General features: G+C 35.3%; 2 protein-coding genes across 5 annotated transcripts in view; one reads left to right on the forward strand and one right to left on the reverse strand.

Moving 5' to 3' along the window:
* zfpm1 (zinc finger protein, FOG family member 1) overlaps positions 1 to 9488 on the reverse strand; it is a 101141-nt gene extending 91653 nt beyond the window's left edge. For all 4 annotated transcript variants that reach the window (XR_010895522.1, XR_010895521.1, XM_067390275.1 and 1 more), the window contains exon 1: positions 9102 to 9488. Coding sequence is in view for 1 of the 4 variants with exons in the window: in XM_067390275.1 (XP_067246376.1) it covers positions 9102 to 9141 (40 nt within the window). In the remaining 3 variants the exon portion in view is untranslated. The remainder of the gene's footprint in view (positions 1 to 9101) is intronic.
* Positions 9489 to 13287: 3799 nt separating this feature from the next.
* Positions 13288 to 21316, forward strand: LOC137022799 (fatty acyl-CoA hydrolase precursor, medium chain-like). The gene is made up of 14 exons (XM_067389258.1): positions 13288 to 13304; positions 14404 to 14507; positions 14715 to 14910; positions 16014 to 16152; positions 16274 to 16407; positions 16539 to 16692; positions 16797 to 16901; positions 17944 to 18045; positions 18156 to 18296; positions 18439 to 18519; positions 20216 to 20357; positions 20440 to 20589; positions 20679 to 20751; positions 20835 to 21316. Exons 2-14 carry the CDS (start codon positions 14438 to 14440, stop codon positions 20998 to 21000), a joined length of 1653 nt encoding a protein of 550 aa, XP_067245359.1. The 5' UTR covers positions 13288 to 13304; positions 14404 to 14437; the 3' UTR covers positions 21001 to 21316.
* The last annotated feature ends 332 nt before the right edge of the window (positions 21317 to 21648 follow it).

Here is a 21648-nt window from a genome sequence, read left to right on the forward strand (position 1 = left end):
GTGTTCCCTTCCCACAAGAGCCTCCTGCTTGGCATATAACACCCAAGCCTGAGCCTTATGCACCGTGAGCAATAGGGATACTCAGGACATTATTGTTCACATTGTACAACAAGTCAGTGCAGGGCTTGCAAAATTTCAAAATCACAGGCACTCTTCAGATTTTGGTAGCCTGAAATTAATTTAACTAGCCCACATAAAATTACTGGTTCCAGTGACATAAGCACTCGTCGAGTCAGAAATTGCTGTGAACTGACGACACACCTGATAGAACAGATTCAGCCACGGAAATTCTTTTGCCCATGAAACCAAAAAGCTGTGCTTTCTTTTCACCTCATAGTCTGATTTTTTTCTTCTACTTTGTGGCTGCTTTCTTTGGCTGTAAACTTTACTGTGGAGTACGCTGAACAAATCGCCATGATCAAAAACTGATTGTATGTGATCCTATTTTTCCTTTAAAAAGTCAAGAGAGTGAACAATGCGAATCAACGAAGGAATTTTATTTCACTATTTAATACAACGGTGATACATTTTGGTAGCCCGAATGGAAGAAGACACAATAGCCCCGAGACATTGGACTATTGGTGGGGCCTCCATGGATCGGACTTGTTTGTTCAGCACATCCCACAGATTAGGGCTGGGCGATATGGCAAAAATGTAATCTTGATCATTTTTTACCATATTGATCGATAAAGATATATATTTCAATATATAAACTGTTAATGCTGCAAGCTTTAAAAGAGTATCCCAACTATGACTGAAGCCACAACAATTTGAGGGTTCATTAATTACATTTCAAAGTATAGTTTATTAAAAAAACAGATTACACATTTGGCCTTAAAAAAATAAGACAACTTACTAACTTAGCATGTGACTTTTAATTATTAACAAACCTGAAATACACTGGGACTTTTATTTTAAAATGTCTACACAATAGCGGGCTGATCCTTCAGATTCTTACAACCGTCTAAAACATTTTATATAAAGGCCATAAAGTAGACATTGCAATAATTCATCAACTTGAGTTCATTAGCAATCGCTTGGCATAAATCTGCGCTTTTTATTGATTGAGAATCACTTTGAAGCAGCCTGAAGCGCTGTTGCGCGAGCATATAGAACGCGCAACAGCACCGCCTTGTGACGTTGCAACATGCAGCGCTCTTCGTGAAATATTCACAGAATCTCTGCAGTGCACGTGGGAATGTCAGCGGGAGTAAACAGTTCTGACGCACACATAATGAGCAGGTACGAAACATGTAGGGCGAGGGGAGATTTTCTACTAGTTAATCGATCGTGGATGGTTTCATTATCTTGGGCGGATAAAAAAGTATGAGAGGATAAAAATAAAAGCATAAATGTGTCTCCAAATATACTTGGACGGCCGTTAATATACCTGGGTGGCCCACCCAAGTAAAGTCTATGTGTGGAATTTTACCAGGATCTCAAGAGACTTAGGTTAGGTGAAGAATCCTAAAAAATGACCCGTTCTTAATAAGAATCACAAGCTCAAGTGTTATAAAATACATGAAGACTGGGTTTTTATAGGCCTTATAGACAGACAGCTTGAGAGTGACTCCTGAAGGACCAGCACCACATCCTCTTGTACCACTGTTTGAAGAATTTATCTTCCAGAATCTGGCAGTAAGTTTTGGAAGATCATTTAGTCCATCTCTGCAAGATGGACATTTCAGGATAAGAGATGGACTAAAAGTGAACTCCCACACCTTACTGCCAGATTCTGGAAGATAAATTCTTCAAACAGTGGTACAAGAGGATGTGGTGCTGGTCCTTCAGGAGTCACTCTCAAGCTGTCTGTCTATAAGGCCTATAAAAACCCAGTCTTCATGTACTTTATAACACTTCAGCTTGTGATTCTTATTAAGAGCAAGTCACTTTTTAGGATTCTTCACCTAACCTAAGTCTCTGAGATCCTGACACCTCACACTTCTGAAGACTCCAGGTAGGTTTCAGTACTGGGAAATGGTGGCGCTGGAGACTAAAGGGTTCCTGATGGTTTCACACTTAATTCTTCACCTTAATTCTTAATTATTTTGCAGTTAACGTTTCTTTTCTTCTCCAGCTGTTTTTGTATGACCCCGCTGACCCAATGAGCATTTCACTGTCCAATGGTCATGCTTTAACTTTGCAATTTCTAGTATTACATTAGTATTGCGTCCTTCTCATGAGTATTTAATAATTTTTGACTTTTCAGTCTGCAGTTAAATCTCTTTTTTGGCTCATTTTATCTGTAAAAGAAAACCTGCCTAATAATTCTGCACACCTGAATATAGGGCATTCTTCATTTCCAGCCTTCACGAACAATTATATATCACTTATAAATGATTAAAAACAATATTAATAGTAGTTATTAAGATTGATGTGGATTGGAATTGGTAAAATGTGCTTGGAAAAAAAATATGATCAGAAAATCAACTTATTCAACAAATAATTCTGCACTCCCTGTATAACCAAATTAGTTTCACTTTCGTTGCTGCTTCCACTCATTTTTGACGTCCTTGTGTCGAGTTTGCTTTGCAAAGTGCCGTAGGAAACTGACTTTGTTCTTTGACGTGAACGTTAAAAGCTACACGCTGATTGGCTGCTGTATGATTGGCTCTTATATTAATCCATATCGAGTAAAAACGCCTAGAGCTTAACATTGTTATCGACATATATTTTATCGCGATTCGATACGATATCATTTATCGGCACAACCCTACCACAGATGCTCGATTGGATTGAGATATGGGGAATTTGGAGGCCAAGTCAACACCTTAAACTCGTTGTGCTCCTCAAACCATTCCTGAACCATTTTTGCTTTGTGGCAGGGTGCATTATCCTGCTGAAAGAGGCCACAGCCAGCAGGGAATACCATTTCCATGAAAGTGTGTACATGGTCTGCATCAATGCTTAGGTAGGTGGTGCGTGTCAAAGTAACATCCACATGGAAGGTTTCCCAGCAGAACATTGCCCAAAGCATCATACTGCCTCCGCCGGCTTGTTTACATCCACGTGATGTAAAAGAAAACGTGATTCATCAGACCAGGCCACCTTCTTCCATTGCTCCATGGTCCAGTTCTGATGCTCAAATGCCCACTGTTGGTGCTTTCGACAGTGGACAGGGGTCAGCATGGGCAACCTGACTGGTCTGCAGCCCCATACGCAACAAACTGCAATGCACTGTGTATTTTGACACTTTTCTATCAGAACCAGCATTAACTTCTTGAGCAAAATGCCTTATTTGAAGTCTTTGGTGCCACATTTATAAGAGTAAAATGACACACAATGCACAAACATTATATAAATAGTAAAAATCTGGCCTTGTGCATTTGATTACACTTCAGCTCTTGGAAGCCATAACAAGCAAGCCAGTGAGGGCTGTTTCTGTCCCAGAGTGTATATTTTACACTCTGAGACAGAAACTCACCTGAACGCCATTGGGATGTGACCAACAGATTTAATCTACAGCCTTATGGTTCAGACAAACACACCCATCTGAACTGTTTGCATAAAGCCCCCCTTGAGATATCTGCACAGATCCTTTTAAAGGAGGGAACAGTATATAGTGTCACTCTTGAACTTTATGTCCTTAGCACTACATCAAATTGATGGCCCACACCCCCTACCATGCCAATTAAGCACATCAAATAAAGAACATGACATCAAACCTCAGCGTGGAAATCAGCCAATCTAATCAACCCTGTAAGCCGTGATCCACATCAAATATGGCTCCTCCACATCGGACAAATTATCATATCTCCATTCTCCTTACGACGCAACTCATTAACTCCAACCAAAAAGCACAGAAAACTCTATTACACCAGCCTTCTGGAGAAAAAAAAAACTCCCTCCTGCGATGGCAAATCTCACCTCCGCCGTTCCTATCAAAACGGCACATAAAAATAAGTCCTCTTCATAAGATGCTATGTGATAACAGTGCATTAAAAGATTACTGCCCTGTTCCCATCTTGTTTTTAATTGCATTGGGGCCAGAGGCTACGGGATCCTTAATAACACATTAATATTTTATTCTCATCCACCGCTCCACAATCATATGCAACTGCAGCTGTGTTTAACACTTTATGCTTGTCGTTTGGCAGGGATGTGGTTGATGGGGTTGAGGAGGTGTCTCACAACTTTTATGGTGCTCATCTAAGTTGTGCTCCTGAGAAAGATGGGCGGACTGAAAGAGTGCTGGAACTCTGACGGCACTGTATCAAGTGTCATTTACATATATTTACATAATATAAACTAAATAAATAAAATAAAACATGTGGTTGACTTGACAAATATTAGATTGTCGAAACAGACAAAATAGGATGACAAAAAACAAAATATGACTTGATGGGATGTAAAGTTTCTGCTTAACAGAATCATCTTAGATTAAACCTTACTATTCATTTTCGAACTCAAGCTTTTTACGAGCCTACATAACAAAAGAAGAAGTGAGGATTTAGGAGTGCTAAAGGGTCATTGAAGAATCAGTTATCATAACTCACTCTACTTCCCCTGGCGTAAACATTAGGAAAGAGCAATAATTCATCAAAACACCTAAAAGCCTTTCCTTTCACTGTGGCAAACCAGCAGACACTTCCTAAACAGTAAATTCTAATCTACACTTACAGCTTTTTGACATCATGCTCAGTCCACATACTGTAAGTTCTCTCAGCTCATGGGCTGAGCCAATCAGAACATCACCCATAAGTACTGAAAAAGATAACAGGACAAAGTAGCTAAACATGTTATTTGAAATAAATAGGCCTTTTTTTAAAAAAAAAAAGAAGCTATATTTAAGGACTTGGGTTTTAGATAAAAACTTGAGGTTTCAGCAAGTTGACGACTGAGTGACAGAGATCTGTGTCTGCAGAAAGCAACAAAGAAATTCATAAAAATCCTTACATCAACAGATTCTGAGATGTCTGTCAGGTTACTAGAGTGTGGTCAACCTATAATAGATACACATCATCATATACTAACGTAACGTATTTCACAGTCAGAGTAATCTGTAACAACATATATATATTAAGCAGTAAAATGGTTTTCAAAATTGATAATAATAAGAAATGTTTCTTGAGCACCAAATCTGCATATTAGAATGATTTCTGAAAGATCATGTGACACTGAAGACTGAAGTAAATAATGATGCTGAAAATTCAGCTTTGCATCAAAGGAATATATTTTGAACTATATATTTTTAAAAAAATAGTGTCCGTGTGTATGATATTATAATTATAAATATAAATAATTGGCTTAGTCTTTATTCCACAATAACATTAATATATATAAGCACAGTTAGAAACAATAATGCATTATGATTATTAAATTATATTCATTAAAAGCAGGACTTTGAAGACCTCAACAACCTTGCTTTAAAGATTATCATTTTTTTTTTCAAATTCACTAAAGTCGTCCTTGGCTTTGCAACACATTATAAAAACGTTATGACTTTCTCACAGTGTTCATTGCACCCACTATCACTCAGCATCTAATATCTCAGTACAAATCAACATTTCAGCCATACTGCTGACGCCACATTCTTGTTTCCTTTCGCAAGGCGTAGAGCTGAATACTTTTTTTTCACTGTTTTTCACCAAAACGCACCCCACAGATTAACATCGATGAACAAAAAAAAACCCTGCATCTCAATGCTATCTAACACCAGATCTACAGTGAGTAATATGTGGAATTAGTTTTAATTAAATTAATCAACTACAATGGTTGTTAGGAGAAAACACAAGGGTGGGAACCAAGAGAGGGTGGGGAGTAACTAAGAGGGGGGGAAAAAATGCATTCACACCTATCATCTAATTATACAACAACATTAATCACATTAAGGCTGGAACTGATTGCCAGGGTCCGGGGCCCTGCTGTTCTTACGTTTAGCTTTGTTATTGCAGCAAAGCCTCAGCTCCTGCCTGCTCTGTGCTGATAACAACTCTTATCGCACTTGGCGATCTCTATCTGTACCGGAGATCAGGCCCCAGGCTTTATCAAAAGTTCACATCGAGCTAAAAGCAGAACAAAGAAGGAAAACACACAAGCAAAACCACCGCGACGCATAGGCGTGTTTGCGTATGTGTGAAAATATGTGTGCGAAAGCCTGTGATCTCTCATTCTTTTCAATATTTTTGGCCGAGTATTAAACTATCCCTCGGGTCAAATGACCCCGAGACGCTGAACCTGACAGCAGCGAAAGCTCTAAGAATGGTTTCAACAAAAACAGGAAGAGATCCCATCAGTTGTCCACACTTTGAAAAGTGCAAGCCCAAGGTACAGGAGGTGGTTACTCAAACAAGTGCATTGTCTGGCCCAAGCTTCTCAAACATCCTCCAGCCGCTGACGCCAATTTCTGGGAGCTCATGAATAATCCATGCCGACCTCTGAGCCATTTGAATGATGTCACTCGGCTGGTATCTGCGAGAATCTCCTCTCAGTTATCTCCCAATCATCTCAACGGCTCTCTTATCGGCCCCTGCCATCTCACTGAGGCAGCTGCTTTTAAAACGCAGCGTACATCCATCTACCATTTCTGTATTCCTGCCTCTCTCCCCCAGCCCTTATCAGCCCTGCCATCCTACTCTCCCCTTATCTGCTTTTCTCCTCTCTCTTTTTTTAACTCTTTATCTAGAGATACACCCAGCCAGTCCCAAACAACAACACAAACATGACAAAGATGAGAATGCTTCAGCCAAATGTAATTATAATCCCAATTCCCCCCAACCCCCCTCGACGTTGGCTCTATCTCCACAGAGATCGCCGTCTCACCTATCTTGTCTCCCATCTCAACTGCCAAAATATAAGCCCTGGGATGTGGCCCCGCTAGGCCGTGAGCTAATCTCGCCATCAGGGAGGGATGGATAATCTATCAGCACGATCTTCACCATTGGGAGAGTGACGCACAAAAGACACACAAAAATATTTCCTCTCAACATAGACTTCCATGACACCGGATACCTCTTTTAGAGGGGCCGGGATTGTAATCCTTCCAGTAAGAGTGTAACAAAACAATGCAAACGTGCATTTATTATACGCAGTCTTCTTGGCGTTTACATATGCAAAAAGGTAAGATAAGAGACGTTCACGTGCGTTCCAGAGTTTTACAGTCTATGGGGGGAACTCACCTTTGGGGAAATCTAGCACCAAATCTGAGATACTTGTGCACCATCTTGAGTTGGCGATCATGGGTAGCCACCGGATATGAAATCTAGATAAGGAAGGTTTATTCTGTATTGTTTAAATCATCAGCTACAACCGAAGTAGTAACACTGGTTCCACCATTCGCAACTGCCTCTAGGTAAGAATATGAGTTCTCCAGAAAGCAAGCAGAGATAGCTTTATATCAGATAAGACATCTCAATTAAGAGAACGACTTCATGGGTCAGCAGGTCACCGGCATTGTCACTGGCCAATGTAACTCTCCAGTCACTTAAACAAACCTTGATACCGCCCGTTTACACTCAGTGGTATATGCTAATGCTGCCTTATCAGCCCATTTTTCTTTCCTATTCAAGAGTCGCTTTCTGCCTTTGAATCGCATTAATATTTATTTTTTTTGAGCAGCCCTTTCAAACTCAACCTCCAAGATATTGCTACTGTGCTTATCGCCTGGAAGCATCTCTTCTGGATGAAGAACTGAAACAGCGCCTGGCACCAGAGCAAAACGACTTTTCAGCACTGCTGGTTCTTTTCAGAGAAAGAGAGGGAGAGGCAAGGGTCAACGAATTTGATTTTTACTTTATGATTTTATTGGCCACAAAATGTTAACTTCGACCAAAATCTTCTGTCCAAACCTGTAGGACTTTATTTCAGCAGTGGATGTTTTAAAAAAAAAACATCTTTTCCAATCACAATGAATGATGACCGAAGATGTCAAGCCTCAAAAAGGTTTTATAAACGTATAAGCACACTATATTCCAAGTCTGAAGCCCTATTATTGCTTTGTGTGAGAGACAGAGTTGTTATTCACCATTAATATTCCCCTCCACTGAGCCGTTAAATGGCTGGAACCGGATCAATATCTCAAGTTTGATTCATCAACAAATATTTCTGATTTCTATCAACGATTTCATTAAAAAGATACTCAAACATTGCTACTTTTCTCAGGAAAGTGACAAGGGTTTAGAGGCTTGTTGTCACATACATCGCTTCTATGATTATTATGCGTCGTTCTAGAGGCTTTACATCTTCAGCAACCATTTGTTGTTATTGTATGCAGAAGAGCAACCATGATATTCTTCAAAATGTATCCTTTTGTGTTCCACAGAAGAAAGAAAGTCAACATGAGGGAGTGCAAATATTTGACAGAATGTAATATTTTGCATACAATCATGCAAATGTCATTTTAAGTCAAAATAATTAGTGCCTGAACATTATGGGGTTAAAATGGATAGATGGAAAAAAAAAAAGATCCAATTGTAATCCACTATCATGTGGAGAGATCAGCTGGGTGCGCTATCTGACGTCTCATCTCTGGAAAGAGAACTGAAAAGCCGGAGGAAAATGCAACAGCAGCCTCGGTGCAGCCACAGACAGAAAACAAATAAAAGATCCAATTTTAATCCTTATCTCGACTGGGATCGGATCGCTGTTTATCTGAACTCATATCGTCTTTTTCAGAGAACAGTGACGTTTCCACAACAGTATTAAACAGGAAGCCACGGTTACACTTCGGTTGAAGCAAACACGAAAGCACTTTTACAAATGAAAAAGTAAAATAAAACGGATTTAAACAATTATCTCGGCTGGATTTGAAAAATTAAGCGCGAGTTCGTTCACATGTGCCGCGCGCTTTTACAAAACGAGCTGCGCGTTCTAAAAGCTACTGGGGTTACTATGGCAATTGTAACTAAATGTAGCCATTTCTAATTTTCTACTGTCTTGAAACCATTAAAACACAATAAGATTATTTGAACAGACCGCTCACACATCTAAAGTGTGCCGTTTGTCTCGTGTTAATAGAAATATCTTGTCAGTTTCCAAGAAATTGTTGAGCTGCGCTCATGAAAACAATAATATCCCGTCATATGAATAATGTCACACACTTTTTACAGTGAGTCACCATTCACAACAACAGCACCGGTTCCAGAGAAACTTTAAATGCTTACGTTTGATCTGCCGGGGTTTGCTCTGCTTTCTTCGAGACATGCTTATTCCGTCGTTCCTGCTCAGCTTGCGGCAAAAGCGATCAGTCCAGCGGGGTGACTAGCAGTAACAGCAGCACTGGATCACAGTTCTCTGCCCGTCCGGAGACACCCGCATGACCTGTACTTTGATATTCAGAGCCGAAAGAGCTACCTGTGGCCGAGTGAGCCTTAGTTACTTTTCGACGTCTTCCCAGATGAGCGATCTATCCTCTTTGTTAGCCACAACAAACTCTGCCGGTGTAGCCCTGACAGCGCATATGCTGCTTTAGAAAACTAAACCTGTAGCTTTTAATGATTTGTTTATGTCTACTCCGGTGAAGCACAGAGAGAGCGCAGTTCTCAACGGGGCTCGATCGACACATGAAACAGTGGCGCTGATATGTTATGACACGCCTCCGTCACGCCCCTTGCGTATGATGCCATGCCGCACGCTCCCCACTGCGCCCGCGCTCTCAGACAACTCTCGATCATCATACTTCATACTTTCATCAATGCATACATGAAATGTATGTCTCGTTTGCATGCAATACAATTTTCGCGTGTGCGAAAAATATCAAGGGGCTATTAAAAAAAAATATATAATAAAATTATTTACCATTAATCATTTTAATAACAGTAATTATTATAATTGTGTATTACTTAAGCTATAAACGATATATATATATATATATATATATATATATATATATATATATATATATATATATATATATATATATATATATATATATATATAATAATAGTAATAATTATACATTTATTATAATATATTTTGCTATAATAATTATTAATAATATTTGGATATTATTTATTATAATAAATATTACAATTTATTAAAACAATTTATTATTATTATTAATTTGTGATAATAAATTGTAAATAACAATTTATTATTATTATTATTATTAATCATTTTGCTTAATAATATAAATAAATAGATATAATAATAAGATAATAATACATATATATTTCATAATATATTTTATTAAATATTTTGTAATACATTTATACTAGTATACTAGTATTATTGAATTATTCTTAGAAATATTATAAAAAATTCATATTTTATTGAATTATTATTATTATTATTATTATATTTTATTATTATAAATCATTTTACCCAATAATATAAATAAATAGAGATAATTAGAATAAGATCATAATAATACATATATATAGTATTTTATTAAATATTTTATAACACATTTAATAGTAGTATTATTGAATTATTCTTATAAAATATATTATAATAAATTCATATTGTATTGATTATTATTCTTATATTTTATTATTAATAATCATTTTACTCAATATAAATAGATATAATAAGAATAAGATCATAATAATACATATATATAGTATTTTATTAAATATTTTATAACACATTTAATAGTAGTATTATTGAATTATTCTTATAAAATATATTATAATAAATTCATATTGTATTGATTATTATTCTTATATTTTATTATTCATAATCATTTTACTCAATATAAATAGATATAATAAGAATAAGATCATAATACATATATATAGTATTTTATTAAATATTTTATAACACATTTAATAGTAGTATTAATGAATTATTCTTATAAAATATATTATAATAAATTCATATTGTATTGATTATTATTCTTATATTTTATTATTCATAACCATTTTACTGAATATAAATAGATATAATAAGAATAAGATCATAATAATACATGTATATTTTATAAGATATTTTATTAAATATTTTATAATTTAATAGTAGTATTATTGAATTACTCTTATGAAATATATTATAAAAAGTATATTTTATTGAATTATTCTTATTATTGATATGAATAATTATTATAAGTATTATTATAACATATATTAAAATAAATTAAATAATATTATTATTGAATTAATTATCATTAATAATAATATTATCATTATATATTATTATTATTATTTCTGTCCTTGTAATTTATTATATTAAGATAATAAATATTTTGCCATAAAACAAATCTTATCTTATTGTATAATCTGCACACTTCAAATCTTTGATTATTTTGATTGTTTATTGCTTTCTGTTGCTTTCTGCTGCAACATTGCAATACTTTTCTACTAAAATCCTAAATGGGATCGTGACTAGCATCTTTAAGTAAAATGCTGAGTGGTGGTTATTGAAATAAAAAAGTCATTCAATTATAGCTATCAATCATGATATAATTACTTAAAAAAGTGAGAATGCTGCTACTGTTCTCTTAGCACACATGCTGACATTGTGGCCTCCTCAAAAACTCACTGCTTCCATCTAGTGACCAACAAAAAAGCTAATCTTATCCTTCACAGTAGAGGCCACCATGCTTGTAGTGAGATAACTTATGGACACATTCCTCGCAGACCACAGCATTTGAATATATGTCAAGTACATCAACCGTGTCATATGCAGCAACTGCTAACCTGAAAGTTGTGCAGCAACCACAAATACTAGCCAAAAACAAACAAACAAACAACAACAATAACAAAACAGTATTGTGTCATGATTTTTAAGATTTGTTATAAGGTTCAGACTACTAATAGGCTATTAATAAGATCAATGCTGATCTTGTTAATCTTGATAATGGTGGAACATTGCTTATCTTGTCTTTCATGATTAAACGTGATGAAATCAAGACCTAAAATGAAAAGGATAACACACTCATAATGACAATAAATGATGTCATAATACAATAAACTAAAAGCAGGAGACATTAAACACGAGCACGCTATTTCAAATGCAGTTATTTCAAACCTGTTTACAAGGTGAAGCCACTAGGGTGCGCTCTGCCTCTACAGAAGGTTATACAGTGGTTTTAAAGGGTTAGTTCACCCAAAAATGAAAATTCTGTAATTTATTACTTACCCTCATGTAGTTTCACACCCGTAAGACCTTTGTTAATCTTTGGAACACAAATTAAGATATTTTAGTTGATATCCGATGGCTCCGTGAGGCCTCCATAGGGAGCAATGTCACTTCCTCTGTCAAGATCCATAAAGGTACTAAAAACATTTAAATCAGTTCATGTGAGTACAGTGGCTCAAAATTAATATTATAAAGCGACGAGAATACTTTTGGTGCGGCAAAAAAAACAAAATAACGACTTATTTAGTGATGACCGATTTCAAAACGCTGCTTCAGAAAGCATCGGAGCATTATGAATCAGTGTATCGAATCATGAATCGGATCGCGTGTCAAACCGCCAAACTGCTGAAATCACGTGACTTTGGCGCTCTGAACTGCAGATTCGACACACAGATTCACAATGCTCCGATGCTTCCTGAAGCATTGTTTTGAAATCGGCCATCACTAAATAAGTCGTTATTTTGTTTGTTTTTTGCCGCACCAAAAGTATTCTCGTCGCTTTATAATATTAATATTGAACCACCGTACTCACGTGAACTGATTTAAATATGTTTTTAGTACCTTTATGGATCTTGAGAGAGAAAGTGTCATTGCTCCCTACGCAGGCCTCACGGAGCCATCGGATTTCAACTAAAATATCTTAATTTGTATTCCGAAGATTAACGAAGGTCTTACGGGTGTGAAACGACATGAGGGTAAGTAATAAATGACAGAATTTTAATTTTTGGGTGAACTAAACCTTTAAGAAAAATTGTTAGCAATAAATGAATGCTGGAAATGGTCAAGCCCATGCATACCTTAAATTATATTCAGTAGGTGTGCAAAATATAAAAAAGACACAAATCTAGATGCAAAGTCTATCTAGTGCAAACGTTATTTTAAAAGTATAACTAACCCGTTCCACACCCGTAAGACCTTTGTTAATCTTCAGCACAAATTAAGATATTTTAGTTGAAATCTGATGGCTCCGTGAGAATATTTTTGGAGCGCCAAAAAAAAAAAAAAAACTAAATAATGACTTATTTAGTGATGGCCGATTTCAAAACAATGTTTCAGGAAGCTGAGCACAGATGAATCACTGTGTCGAATCTGCTGTTCAGAGCGCAGCTGTTGAACCACTGTACTCACATGAACCGATTTAAATATGTTTTTAGTACCTTTATGGATCTTGAGAGAGGAAGTGTCCATTGCTCCCTATGGAGGCCTCACTGAGCCATCGGATTTCAACTAAATATCTTTGTGTTCTGAAGATGAACGAAGGTCTTACGGGTGTGTGGAACGACATGAGGGTGAGTAATAAATGACAGAATTTTCATTTTTGGGTGAACCAACATTTTAAGGCAACACAATATGGTTCTTCTATGGCATCATTTTGAAAACCTTTTGTTTTTAAGAGTGTATTTGAAGAAACATGAGTCTTTTATGAGCTTTTAATTAAAAAATACTAATAAATCTCACATTTTACCCTTCAAACCATTTTTAAGAAAAGGGATGTCAAAATGATAAATGATTATATATTTTATCTGCTCCGTGAATATTTATAGATACCTTATAACAAATGTTGACATTTTTAGAATGCACTTTGGCTTATTTTCCATCAACCGTTTAAAATTTACACCAGTGCATATAAAAATGTAGTTACATTTTTATGGAAAATTTATACTAACCATTTCACCCCTATAGAAGTGAGCTCTCAGTATACCTCCCCTGTTTCTAGACCAATTCCTCTTAAGCTTGAACTTACAGTCTTTGTGTTACCAACCCAGACCTTGGGTTGAAGGTTGTTAACCGTTATGCCAGTTAGTCAAACAACTGTTTATTCAGAAAAAAGAAAGAAACCTTACAGCTTTTAACCTCTCAACTTTGTAACCTTCAAGCTTTCCTGGAAGCTTTGTTCAATAAAAACGGCATAAGACATGAATTATTAACCTACCCGTGAAGAATCTGAGGCTCTGTGACACTCTTTAACATCTGAATTAAGACACACTTTATCAGAATGAACCTTTTTGACAGAAGAATTTACTGTGGTGGCAAATTAAATTATCCATATGGGAGAATAGCTGAGAATGAAAATGATTTTGTAGGAGTTCATTTATGACTTTTCTTTGATATGTTGATTCATTTGATATGTTTGGTTCACTTCACTCATACATTTAATATTTTAGACCTCTTTATTCTAACAAATATGTCAGGAGAGATCACAGAGATACAATACAATTATTAACTAATTATTATATAGGGTGATTTTTCCCCTCCTCCGTGTGCAGTACACAGATTCTACTGTGTACACAGGTAACAGTTGATTTGTTTTTAGGGGGTAAAGTAGGATCAGGTTAAAGGGCAGTATTTTGTAACTGAACCTGTTTTGTGTGGTCTTCATTACATTAGAGGCTTGAGTCAGTATCAGTCTAATAGAACAGCTATGGCAAAAGACGTTTTGCTCTGCCTGTGCTTGGCCCTGGCCCCTGTTTGGACAGCCCTTGTACAAACAGGCAAGTATATCATCTTATTATATTGCTTTTTAAATAATATTAAAAATGATACATTGAAATGCTATTGAATTTAATTATCTATTTTATTGATTTTTTGAAGAAGTATTGTCAATGGACACGAATATATATGTGTGTGTGTGTATATATAGTTTGTACACGTATTAAAGAATGTGTGTTTATGTCAGATTTCTGTTTGCATATGTGCAGACTCTGGGCCGGTGGTTGTTCTGAAGCATGGCAGTGTCCGTGGGCAATATATGAAAGTTAAAGGCTCTGAAAAAGTGGTGGAGCAATATTTGGGCATTCCTTTTGCACAGCCACCTGTTGGTCCTCTCCGTCTGGCTGCACCTATTCCTGTACAGCGATGGGAGGGCATAAGAAATGCCACTGAGCACCCACTCATGTGAGTACGGCTATCGGAGCTGGGTAGATTACTTATGAATTGTAATCAGTTACTGATTACAAATTTCATGGCAAAATTTGTAATCAGTAATATATAATCTCTTAGATTACACATTTTTGGTAACGTAATCTGACTACCTATGGATTACATTTAGATTACTTTTGTGCTAACACTTATTTGATGTCACAGATATTGTAGGAAAATCTTGTACTATTTTGACAGATACAAAGAAAAAATACATTCCAAAAAATATATTCTATTCTATTCAGCCTCAGCAAATTATTTTTTGCATTGTATGGACAGTTAATATTTCAAAATACTAACACTAATGTACGTGTTAGTGTTTGCTGATAGTAACACTGAATAAAACAAAATCACATCTTAAGATTTTAAAACATATTTACTTAAAATTAAGTAAATTTAGAAAACAGCAACATAACAAAAACAAATGTTGAAAAACATATAAAGCAATATCACTGCTTCATCAAATATTTCATCTATATTTCATATATAATTTTATTATTATATTCATATATATATTTCATATATATTTCATATAGATTTTCTCCTCACCGCCATATATAAGTGGCAGGTTTATTATGAAAAATATATAAACGTAAAAAAAATGAAAAATTATTAATCAATGAATTGTGAACAACTTACTGTCATTGTGTAAATAATATGTAATCATGTAATCCATAAAAAGTAACTGTAATCTGATTACGAGTATTTTAAAAAGTAGTTTACTCTAATTACAAGTACTTGATTTTTGGAATCTTATTGCGTAATCCAGATTACTAATCTGTTACTACCCAGCTCTGATGGCTATATAGTCATACAGTAACTGAAATATATATGCCATAGGCTATATCTGTACTACTATTGTATGTGTGTGTGAAAATCAAATTAGATCAAAATCAAGTCAGATTATATTACAATGGGTAAAGTAATAGACTACGTCTGTGATTATCCCTCAGCATGCCATATTAAAGTAATATAGACCACGTTGGAGCTCAGATTTCCAACCTTATTTTACACTATATGCTCCTTTTACCACACCTACTGTATATGTGCAGTATTTATCTTCTCTTGCTGCATTTTAGGTGCCTTCAAAACCCAGATATTGTGCCTATGGTATCAAAGGCCATGAAGATGGATTTCACCCCCACAGGAATCTCAGAAGACTGTTTGTATCTGAATGTTTACACTCCATCTCAAAGATCAGAATCAGAAAAACTTCCAGTGAGTACTGAATTGTGGCTGAACTAGAGGACAGCACTTATTCACAATAGAACTTTCCTATTCTGCTTTATGTATAATTTTCCTAACTCCTCTGACAAAAGCAATGTATCCAAACCACCAGGTAATGGTGTGGATTCATGGAGGGGGCCTGGTCATGGGCGGAGCTTCCATGTTTGACGGATCCCCGTTGGCGGCCTATGAAAACATAGTTGTGGTGGTCATTCAGTACAGACTTGGAATATTAGGATTCTTCAGGTATTCTTTTATGGATCAACAGTGGGCACTACTCATCCAGTTTGTCCCTTTAAGAATGACATAAGATTATTGCTTACTGAAGACACTGCTTCTGCTGGGTGGGTTATAATAAAATGTGCTGTTGGTTTTAGCACAAGTGATAAGCTTGCACAAGGAAACTGGGGCTTCCTGGACCAGATAACAGCTTTACAGTGGGTGCAGCAAAACATTGAGGGTTTTGGAGGAGACCCCCAGTCTGTCACCATAGCAGGGGAGTCTGCAGGAGGAATCAGTGCCTCTTTCCTGGTCAGTCAGTGTTTGTAATGCAACATTATCTTTCTCTGCCACAGTTTATTGTTGCTTATTTTTTAATTATTTATGTTTTAATTATGTTTAATTGTTTAATTTAGACATTGTCACCCATGACCAAGGGTCTGTTTCAACGGGCCATCTTTCAGAGTGGAGTAGCAACCTTGATGGGTTACTCCACCAAAGACCCATTGACATATGGAAAGGTATTTAGTCCAAAAACAGCAATCAGTGTGTACTGCTCAATAGTTCCTTAAGGGAATCTGTTATGAACAAACAATCTTCCATTAACATTAATAGAACATTCATTCCAAGTTATCTGGTCTTTAATAATGTTCTCAAAATGTTAGCACAAAAACATCATTTATACATCTTTCGTGGACCCTTTTTTTTCTGAACTGCTTTAGTTAGACGTTCGTCCTAAATTTTTTAAATGTTACTACTTGTTTCAGACAGTTTAGAGAACATTCAAAAGTAACATTTCCATAATGTTTGCAAAATGATACAATGAAATGTTCACATACATGGGAACATTAGCAATATGTTGCTGATGTTAGAATATATAGGGCACATAAATTGAATTTAACCCTCATGTCGTTCTACACCCGTAAGTTCTTCGTTCATCTTCAGAACACAAATTAAGATCTTTTCTGAAGAAATCCGATGGCTCAGTGAGGTCTCTATTCCTAGCTATGTCACAGAACCTCTCAAGATCCATAAAGGTACTCAAAACATATTTAAAACAGTTCATGTGAGTTCAGTGGTTCTACCTTAATACTATAAAGCGACGAGAATGTGTGCCAAAAAAATAACGACTTTTCAACAATATCTAGTGATGGGCAATTTCAAAATACTGTTTCTGAGCTTTACAAATATTTTGTTTCGAATTAGTGATTCGGATTGTGTATCAAACTGCTGAAATCACATGACTTTGATGCTCTGAACAACTGATTCGAAACAAAAGATTCATAAAGCTTTGAAGCAGTGCTTTATAATATTAAGGTGGAACCACTGAAGTCACATGAACTGTTTTAAATACGTTTTGAGTACCTTTCTGGATCTTGAGAAGTTCGGTGACATTACTGGCAATAGAGGCCTCACTGAGCCATTGGATTCCATCAAAAACATCTTAATTTGTGTTCCGAAGATGAATGAAGGTCTTACGGGTGTAGAACGACATGAGTAATATATATATAGATATTTTCAATGTTTAGAAGAAAGCTGATTGTCTGTAATCTGTTTGACCAGTTGATAGCAAATGTTACTGAGTGTGACTTCAGCTCTTCTGAAGTGCTGGTCAAGTGCATAAAAGAACTGACTGAGGAACAGATCATCAATGCAACTAAAAAGGTAGGAGCAGAGAATTTTAAAAAATGCTAAGCTCTGTTGGTGATATTCTGTATTAATATACAGATTGAAGAGAGAATTAATTAATTTCTTAGACCAAGTGATTTCCTTAGAAACACATTTTCTTTGGAGCGACAGTTGATGGGGTCTTTCTGAAAGATCTACCAGAGGACATACTAAAGAGCAAAGACTTTCAGAAAGTTCCAATTCTAGTCGGAACAACAAACCATGAATTTGGATGGATACTTCTTCAGGTAAGTATCATATAATTTTTGTATGGAACAGTACAGTGAAACAAAAGGTCTAAGAATCTTTATGAACTTTATGAAATAGGAAAATCAAACAATACATGGTGCTGAACAGGATGTGCTAATTTTTTAAATATTATTATTTCAGGTCTTTGTCTCAGGAGAATGGGTAAAAGGGATGGACACAAAATCAGTGAAAGCAATTTTGGACACTGCTAACGAAGCTGGTGTAAAGCTCAACAACTTCTGTCTTCCCAGATCATTTCTAGTGATTTATAGTTAAAGAGTTAGTTCACCCAAAAATGAAAATTCTGTCTTTATCACTCACCCTGGTGTCATTCCACATCCATAAGACCTTTGTTCATCTTCGGAACACAAATTAAGAACTTTTTGATGAAGTTTGAGAGGTTTCTGTCTCTCCATAGAGATCCAACGCAACTACCACTCCAAGGTCCAGAAAGGTAGGAAAAAGACGTCATCAAAGTATTCCATGTGACTCCAGTGGCCTAAACTCAATTTTATGAAGTGAGTGCTTTGTTTGTGCAAAAAAACAAAAACCAAAAAACACTACCAGTCAAAAATTTGGAAACATTACTATTTTTAATGTTTTTGAACTAAGTCTCTTATGTTCATTAAGGCTGCATTTATTTCATAATAAATACAGAAAAACAATAATATTGTGAAATATTTTTACAATTTAAAATTATGGTTTTCTATTTTAATATACTTTAAAATATAATTTTTTGAAAACAGTTGTGTTGCTTAATATTATTTTATAACCTGTGATACTTTTTTCAGGATTCATTGATGAATACATGGTTAAAAAGAACAGCATTTATTAAAAAAATAAATCTTTTCTAACAATATAAATCTTTACTAGCACTTTTTATCAATTTAACACATCCGTGCTGAATAAAAATATGAATTTTTTTCAAAAAAAAGAAAGAAAAAAAATTACTGACCTTAAACTGTTTTTGAATGGTAGTATATATTGTTACAAAAGATTTCTATTTTAAATAAATGCTGATATTTTCCTGAAAAAAGTATTATTACAGGTTATAAAATAATATTAAGCAGCACAACCGTTTTAAACATTGATAATAAATCAGAATACTAGAATGATTTCTGAAGGATCATGTGACACTAAAGACTGGAGTAATGATGCTGAAAATTCAGCTTTGCATCACAGAAATAAATTATATTTTAAAGTATATTAAAATAGAAAACCATATTTCTAAATTGTAATAATATTTCACAATATTATTGTTTTTTCTGTATTTATTATGAAACAAATGCAGCCTTAATGAGCATAAGAGACTTCGTTCAAAAACATTAAAAATAGTAATCTTTCCAAACTTTTGACTGGTAGTGTAATTTACCACTTTACTTACAAAAATATAATCTGCAACGCACGTTCACAAGAGCATCACGACTCATGTGTTTTGTGTTCATGTGAGAGCTGGCATTATTGTGTGAACATGCTTTGGATAATATTATTTTGTAAATAAAGTGGTAAATTATGTTTGTTTGTTTGTTTGCACAAACAAAGCACTTGCCTTCATAAAATTGAATTTAGGCCACTGGAGTCACATGAAGTACTTTAATGATGTCTTTCCTATCTTTCTGGACCTTGGAATGGTAGTTGCGTTGGATCTCTATGGAGAGACAGAAACCTCTCAGACTTCATCAAAAAGATCTTAATTTGTGTTCTGAAGATGATCAAAGGTCTTATAGATGTGGAACGACATGAGGGTGAGTGATACATTTTTGGGTGAACTAACCCTTTAAATTATGCAGCCCTGTTTATTTGTATTAACTCATTCTGGCTAATTTGTTAGTATTTGTCTCACTCTAGTGGACATAGTACAAAATACAATTCAGAAGACTTGGCAGAAGGTGTTTAAGTTTTCTCTCTGTCATCATAGAAATCAGGAGCCAATGAAATCATTGCAGAAGAATACTTAAAAGATGCTAAAACTCCTGAGGACATTCGTGACGCATTAACTGAGATGCTGGGGGATATTTTTATGGTGATGCCCTCCATTACGGTTGCAACTTACCACAGAGGTTGGTTGCAATGTTACTTGTACTGCAGTTTCATTATTGGTTGGCATTATTATTTGCCAACATCCTAATTATAACTTCACAGATGCTGGGGTGCCTGTGTATATGTATGAGTTCCAGCACCGGCCCAGTATATTTAAAGATGTCAGACCCAGCTTTGTGAAGGCTGACCATGCTGATGACGTTGGATTTATGTTTGGGGCCTGCTTTTGGGATGGCCATATCAAAATTGTGGGTAAGCAGATTTAAGAAAGTGTTTGCCCTGGTTAATTATTATGATATTTGACAATTATATTATGGATATCAACTCTTTGTCCTCCACAGAAACACTAAGTGAGGAGGAAAACAAACTATGCAGAACTGTCATGGGATACTGGGCTAACTTTATTCGTACTGGGTGAGTACATTAGATGCTGGACACAGAGTATTAGGATCTGTTACTGATGATCCTTTATTCATTAAATAAATATTTTATTTCAGCTCACCAAATGGGCCCGGTCTTGTGCATTGGCCTGTATACGACCAGTCTAATAAATACATGAACCTGGGATTGCAGCAAACAGAGGGCCAGGGTCTGAAGATGGGCAAGCTGCTCTTTTTCACTGAAGAACTGCCTAAAAAACTTGCTGCACTCCACACAGCCTAATTCTATATTACAACAATAGTGCTGTGCATAAATGATTATTTTTGTCTCCATGCAGTTCAGTTGTTGCCAGAGAAATCTTTTGCTATTGATATAGATTTCTGCAAGCATTTCAATGTTTCCCAAATCCAGCCAAAATCTGGAAATTGGCATAAAAAAAAAAAGTATCAGTATCCTGTATGATTAGAAATACCTTCATGGATGTGTGTAATAGTTTGAGAATGAAATTAAAATGAATGTACAAAACTGTTCGCATTTAGATGGAAACAACAGGCTACAACCGAAAATACATTATGAAATTAAGTAATAAAAAAATCAAGCATGTTTTAAAATGTTTTTTACATTTTAATATTTAGCATATACATATATACTTACAATAATATATTATTTACTGTATATTAATTATAATAATATTATAATATAATCGTTTTCGTGTTATTAATTATTTAATAGTTGTCATGCAAACATATATGGAATGAGAAAATGTGTGACATTCAAAAATTGCTACATAGGCTTTCTTTCTGAAATACATTTAAAAAAAAATACTGCACATGCAGCAACTAAACTGACCATATCAAACGTGAACAGTAAAAAATGCGCAGTGAGCAGTCACGTGTCATCAAGGCTACGTCACTGGATTCCCCCATCCGC

This window comes from Chanodichthys erythropterus, chromosome 7 (assembly GCF_024489055.1).
Source record: "Chanodichthys erythropterus isolate Z2021 chromosome 7, ASM2448905v1, whole genome shotgun sequence".
NCBI lineage: Eukaryota > Metazoa > Chordata > Actinopteri > Cypriniformes > Xenocyprididae > Chanodichthys > Chanodichthys erythropterus.

Coding starts and splice junctions, on each gene's coding strand:
- LOC137022799 (XM_067389258.1), top strand. CDS start 14,438: ATGGCAAAAGACGTTTTGCTCTGCCTGTGCTTGGCCCTGGCCCCTGTT. Junction 14,911..16,013: donor GCCACTGAGCACCCACTCAT/GTGAGTACGGCT, acceptor GCTGCATTTTAG/GTGCCTTCAAAACCCAGATA. Junction 18,046..18,155: donor TCATCAATGCAACTAAAAAG/GTAGGAGCAGAG, acceptor TGATTTCCTTAG/AAACACATTTTCTTTGGAGC.